The sequence below is a fragment of the Papio anubis genome, chromosome 2 (assembly GCF_008728515.1).
Source record: "Papio anubis isolate 15944 chromosome 2, Panubis1.0, whole genome shotgun sequence".
NCBI lineage: Eukaryota > Metazoa > Chordata > Mammalia > Primates > Cercopithecidae > Papio > Papio anubis.
In genome coordinates this window covers 47,256,389-47,263,053 of record NC_044977.1, presented here as the reverse complement: position 1 = coordinate 47,263,053, position 6,665 = coordinate 47,256,389, and the positions used below count along the sequence as shown (strand labels likewise).

At 51.1% G+C, this 6,665-nt stretch overlaps 1 protein-coding gene across 6 annotated transcripts in view; it reads left to right on the top strand.

Moving 5' to 3' along the window:
* The first annotated feature begins 2,360 nt into the window (after positions 1-2,360).
* Positions 2,361-6,665, top strand: part of MGLL (monoglyceride lipase) — a 136,815-nt gene continuing 132,510 nt past the window's right edge. For 2 of the 6 annotated variants that reach the window (XM_009181380.2, XM_009181377.2), the window contains exons 1-2: positions 2,361-2,700; positions 3,945-4,089. In XM_009181380.2, coding sequence (XP_009179644.1) covers positions 3,965-4,089 — 125 coding nt within the window. In that variant the 5' untranslated portion in view covers positions 2,361-2,700; positions 3,945-3,964. The other 4 variants (XM_003906915.5, XM_009181376.2, XM_009181379.3 and 1 more) reach the window with 4 other exon arrangements.

Sequence of the window (6,665 nt, the reverse complement as noted above, 5' to 3'; positions counted from 1 at the left end):
GACTGCTACACCCAACCACCTGGAATTACGCTGAATGAAAAGGTGAATCCTAGAGGTTATGTACTTTATGATTCTATTCATAAAATATCCTTGAAATGACAAAATTTTAGAAATGGAGAATAAAATAGTGGTTGCCAGGGGTTCTAGGGAAGTGAGGATGAGAGGGAAGTGGATGTGGCTATAAAAGGGTGCCACTTTGTGGGATGGAGACGTTTTGTAGCTTGACTACAGATACTGCATCAGTGTCAGTATCCTGTTGTGATATTTACTGTGGTTTGTGAGAAGTTGCCACAGCAGGAAACTGAGTAAAGGGCACATAGCATCTCTCCGTATTATTTGTTACAACTGCATAAGAATCTACAATTATCTCAGAATAAGTTTAATTACAAGAAAAAGCCAGATACAGAACAATAGGATCTGTCTCTTAAGTCCCAAATTCCCAGTTGGCTGGCCACACACCACAGTCTCAGTTCTGTCCATAACCAAGTTTTGGGGATCTCTTCAAGTTTGCAAATGTCACTTCTACTGAGATCCCTCTGACAACTTCAGTTAAGGCTCTCCTCAAAACCTTTTTTTTTTGAGACAGAGCCTTGCTTTTTCACTCAGGCTGGAGTGTAATCACCGCAACCTCCGCCTCCTGGGTTTGGCTCTCCTGCCTCAGCCTCCTGAGTAGCTGGGATTACAGGTGTCTGCTATCACACCCAACTAATTTTTGTATTTTTAGTAGAGATGGGGTTTCACCATGTTGGTCAGGCTGGTCTCGAACTCCTGACCTCAGGTGATCCACCCACCTGGCCTCCCAAAGTGCTGGGATTACAGGCATGAGCCACTGAGCCCGGCCTCTCCTCCAAATTTTCAAGCTGTGTATTTTAAATCATGAAATGTTAGAGCCAGGAGCATGTGAAATAATGGCTTGATAAAAGCATCCATCAGACCCCCAACCACCCTTCCTTTCAATGAATTATAACCCACAGAAATCCAGTGCACTTAGCGTTTCCAGCTTTGAGTGAAGCCCCCAAGCTTCCTGCCCCTGAGACTGCTGCCCCTCAACCTCTCTTGCATGGATTCTGTAGAGCTGCCCGGACCAGAAGTCACTTGGCCACTCCTCTGCTCCAGGCGTGGTGGCCTGCCGGAGGCCAGAGAGTGGGTGAGTCACGCTCAGCAGTGCCTACAACTCAAGTCACTGCTCAAAGGCTGTTGTTTTGTTTCTCGAGTTAGACCACAGGCTCTACAACAACCTGGGCCTCATTGGACACACACAGTGTGACGCTGAGACACAGTTCTCAATGCTGCTATGGTGTAGAATTTTTTGCAGAGGAGGAAAGACAGGAAGGCCTCTTGAGGTCAGTGTGAGTCAGGGACACTTCACTGGGGCATAGGTATATCACTCACAGGTTGAAGGTGGTAGACTGAGGCTCAAAGAGCAAGCGGAAGAGCTAATGTTCAACCCAGGTGGTCTGGAGTCTCAGTCCAGTGGCCGTATCCTCCACGGCCACGTTGCTAGTTATACTGGACAGAGCTCAGACTGTGCCCTGGCCTGTGTAGATGCACCAGAGGTTTTATCTGGGGGTCACAGCCACTGGGCATGGGAGGGTTGCTGGGGATTGCCGGGAAGGGACAAGGCATTTGTAGGCATACACCATCTGCTTTTACACTACCGAGAGTCACGTGGACCCCCTCCAGCATTTTTTTTTCCCCCGAGATGGAGTCTCACTCTGTCACCCAGGCTGGAGTGCAGTGGTGTGGTCTCCGCTCACTGCAACCTCCGCCTCCCGGGTTCAAGCGATTCTCCTGAGTAGCTGGGACTACAGGCGCGTGCCACCACGCCCGACTGATTCCCCCTCCAGTACTGTATGTGTCTGACTGCATGAGGTGTGAGTGTGTCTGTGTACGACTGCGTGTGTATGATGTGTGTGTATCATTGCAGGTGTATGATGTGAGTGTGTCTGTGTATATGTGTGGGCCAGGTGTGTAGTCTGCAGATGTCTGTGCACGTCTGTGTCTCTGTGGGTTGTCTGTGCCTGTCTCTGCATTACTTTCTATGTGAATCTAAGTGAGTTTGTGTGTCTCTGTGGATGTCAGGTGTCTGTGTCGCTGGGGCTGTGTGTGTGCATGCATGTGTGGTCTGTGTGTGTCTGTATGCATGTAGTATCTCTGGGATGTGTGTCGGTATGTCCATGCAGTGTAGTGACTTTGGGAGTGCACATGTGTGCACGTGTGGTATGTGTGCGGCCCTGCGCGCGTTGTCTGTGTACGTGCGGTGCCTGTGGGTATGTGTGCGCGCGTGTGCCCGGGGATGTGGTGTGTCCTCCTGCGCTGAGGCTCCGATGAACCCAGCTCAGTTCAGGCCTCCCTGATAGTCCCCGGGCGGCCACCCCGGGGCGCGGCTGTCCACGAGGCGGGGAGGAGAGGAGTGCGTGGCTGGGTCGGCGGGCGGCGCCCCCGCTCCTCCCCGCGGGCCGGGCACACGTGGGCCCCGGGCGCCGCCTCCCCGCGCCGCCCGCCGCCCGCCGGGTCCCGCGCGTCCCCACCCACCTCGGGCCGCCCCCGCCGCCGAGCCGGCCCGGGGATAAAGTGGCGGCGCAGACGCCGCACCCTGTCGCCGCGAAGCCGGTCGCGCGCAGCTCGTCCCGGCCCTAGCCCGCCGCGAACGAAGATCCGCGGCGCTCGGGGAACGCGACAGCAGCGCTCGTGGCCCCGGTAACTGCCTCCCGGCCCCCGCCCCAGCCCGCCGGTGCCGCCGTCAGGGGTGGGGAGCAGCATCGGGGTCCCGGAAACACCCGGCGTGAGCTCCCGCTACCCATGTGTGCGTGTGTGTGTTCACGGTGTGTGTGCGCGCGTGTCCTTGTGTGCGCGCGTGTGTGTGCGCGCGCGCCCTCCCTGCTCCCTCGCACCAGCCCCCAAACCAACTTGTCCCCATCAACTCCATCTTTCTAGTCCCCACCTTCCCCGGTGCAGACACCGGCGAAGCGCCCCCCGGTTTTCCCAGGGGCATTTCCGATGACAGCTGCGGGGCTACATGTCCTGTACTGTCGGAGACGCGCAGGAAGCAAAGTTTGTGAGAAACCTTGGGGGCGACTTTGCCTCGGGCACCCGCATTTGTGCGTCTGCGAGGTGCCTCGGTGTGCGCCGAGCTAGTTTCCCAGTTTCCCGGGCCCCTCCCTGCTCCGAGCCCCTCCAGCGATTTGTTTAGGAAAAGTGATGACATGAACTAGTAGTGGAGATTCGCAGCGCCGCTCCCCGCCCTGGGGAGGGAGGGGAGCCCCGGAGAGCCTGCCAGTGGGAGCTGGAAGCAGGCTCCCGGCTGAGCGCCCCAGCACGAAAGGCAGGGTCTGGGTGCGGGAAGAGGGCTCGGGAGCTGCCTTCATGCTGCCTTGGGGCCGCCTAGATGAGGGAACAGCCGGGTTTGCCTGGTTCTGATTCTCCAGGCTGTCGTGGTTGTGGAATGCAAACGCCAGCACATAATGGAAACAGGTTTGTCATGTATCCTTGGAATTTCAGATGGGAGGAATAATCTGAGTATCATCCACCTCATTACTGTGCCCACTTGAAACTGTTCCTTGGAGATTTTAAGATAGATGGGTCTTCTTGCAGCTGGGTCTTTGTACCCATAGAGCTGACTGTAATTTCCACTTGATTACAGCTAAAATAGTCTTTAAGATGAAGTTTCCTGAAATGATTTAAAATAAACACAGATGGGAAGGGGGAAAAGCTGTAATGAGGCACTTAAAAAATAAAGTGAGCATTTTCTTAAGAACAAATGGGATTTTTCAGTCTTGGAGAGGTTTGCAAGAAATATATGTATTTTTTAAACCTTTGAAACGGAGGGGTTTTTAAAACTGCTTTTAAAAAAATGTTACTGACTCTGAACTAGGCTTTTCTCTCCTATCCATACATGTTCTTGAGATATTTCTGACTTTGGAATATGTCACTTTTCCTTCTAGGATCTGAAGACCCTTCCAGAATGCCAGAGGAAAGTTCCCCCAGGCGGACCCCACAGAGCATTCCCTACCAGGATCTCCCTCACTTGGTCAATGCAGACGGACAGTACCTCTTCTGCAGGTACTGGAAACCCACAGGCACACCCAAGTAAGTCTTCCTTAAAGAGTCACCCCAGGTGACAGGGGAGCTTGACCCCTGCTTCTCCTCTGGTCGTTATCATGTGTCATCTGGGGCGGGGCCGCTTTCTCTATGACCTACTTCCCCTGCTATTTTAACGTTAGGCTGAGCAATGTTAACAAAGCTAAAATGTATACTTTATAATTTTTAAATTAAGAAGCAGGAATTCTTTTTCCATTATAACAACTCAGATATGGATCCTACTGTATGGCAATTTTCAAAAATTCCACATGACTTTATTTTTTGTACTGGAGTTGATTTCCTGTTGTACAGGCATTCATTTAAAATCAAACCCAACAATTAAAGAAAATCCCCTAGATGGATGAGAAACCCGAAGTAATACACATATCTTCACCTTTGCTCTCTTTTCCTGCTTGTTTCTGAGCTTCAGAAGATGGCATACATGTGTCACCAGGAAGACAGGGGCCTGGGTATTTCCTTCCGATTCCTTGCCTGCTCAATTACTTTGTACATTTTCCATCAAGGATTTGTCTTGCTATTAGAAGCAGGCATTGGGACTACACACAAGACAGTTGGTCTCCTGCTGCTGCTCCCTCCTCTTGGATGAAGCAGGAAAACCCTGCTTGTTTGTGTTATTTGGAAAAAGAATTTATTTGTGGTAACCAGTTGGCCTGGTGACAAGTGAACATTTCCTGTTCCAGGGACATTTTACCTGTTTTGTAGGCCTCTTGTCTCCTAGGGATCATTGTGTGGTTGGATCATGTCTCTCTTTGTGCTCCAGTAATCACCCAACCCTCACACAGGTGTAAAATTTCTTCTCTGTCTTCATCAAGGTATGATTCAGGGAGCCTCACATCAAAAACACAGAGATACGGACTTTTAAAACCCGGCGTAGAGTCACAGCTTCAGGGCAGCTATACATACTGACTATGGTTTCTCTCTAGTGTTTTGAAGTGTGTAATGTGCTGAGAAGGGTTCCTACCAGTTCTGGTAATACATTTCTTAAAGAATGTGTCTGTACGTGCATATGCATTAGAGGAAGTGTGGGGGGCTGTCGAGCATTATGATGCTAATTAATCATTAATTCTCCACTCTGTCTTAACTGGCTGTAGAATTGCTCAATCTTGGATTAATTTCTAACAGATTAGTGGTTTGTGGTAATTTGATCAATATACAGAAAGAGGACAAATAATTGAAAATAGAAGTTTTTAATCTGAGTCTCAGACTTGGGGGGCTTTGTTGGTTAAGTAGTGAGGTTGTCCTAGTTCGAAGTCAACAAAAATAAAGAGGTTCTGCAGTCCTGGCACAGGGGGAGGGCGGTGGGTGAGTGGGTTAGAAATGGTCAAGTTGGCTGCCCTGCCCTCTCCTCGCCTGCGAGTGGTTTTCACAATCTCTGTGCTGAAGTTGCATTGCAGGGAGCTCTCTCTGCTCCGTTGCTTTTGCTCTAGTTAGAAATGATAACTCAACTTCTTAATTTAAACTGGGCTGCCTCTTGGATGTCAGCGTCCGCCTTATGGTGGTTGCTGATGGGCTTAAGAACAGGGGTGGATGGTTGAGGTAGTTCGGCCCCAGAATTTGGAAGAAACGTATGGGTCTAGAAAAGGTCAAGGGAAAAAAATATTGAGGGCAGGACTACTGAAATAGAAACAGCAACAGAACCATGAGCATGTGTGGCTCAATGAACACTTTCTGTTGTGTTTTCCTCAGTTTACCAAAGAGGAAGGGGCTGGCTAAGGTCTTACCTGCCCTGCCTCCAGCCCCTGGAGATGATGTGGAGGTCCTGGAGGCCCCTTGCCATGACTCATGTTAACCCTGTGCTTGCTGGATCTTGGGGCAGTCTTGGGGATCCTAGTGTGGGGGCTCAGGGCAGATGTTTGTGCCAGCCAGCATGAAACACCTCTGTATCTTCATAACCGAGAGCAGCTGCTCAGCATGCCTGCCCTCTTGCATGATCTGGGAGACCCCCGCAGCATCATTATAATAAGTATTATTATTATTGCCTGCACAGAATCATTCATTCTGCTTTTAGGAAGAGGGAGGGGACCTCAAGTCACCAGGGCTTCAATCTTTCCCCCCAGTCTCTTTACCCCTCTTCAGCAAAACCAGGGCCTGGCTTTGTGCAATCCTGCCTCTTCCCAGTTAGGAAGAAAGAAGGGAGGAAAAGCAAGGGGCTAAAAAAGAGGAGACTGAACCCTCCCCCACTACTCTACCAACTGTGGGCAAAACCTGGGTTAAGAGCACCTCATCTCCAGCCCCGCCTCTGCTCTCTTTCTCATAGAGGCCCTCGGGACCTCAGAAGCCACCCCGGGGGCCCGTGGATATCTTATTATGCAGAAGGATCTGTGCCAGCCTCAGTTAGTCAGTACTGGTTTGGGTGGATTTTCTGGCCAATCAGTTACCTCCAGCTCCTGGAGCCTGCCATGAGCACCTACAAGGACATATTGCCCTCAGAGGACCTGCTGGGTTCCAGAACTGGCTCTGCAGGTGGCTCAGAGCAACACCAAGCCACAGGTGTCAGCCGCTGCACTGGGAACCTGGCTTAACCCGCTTTATGGAAGCAAATTCTGTCGTACAAACACCAGCCT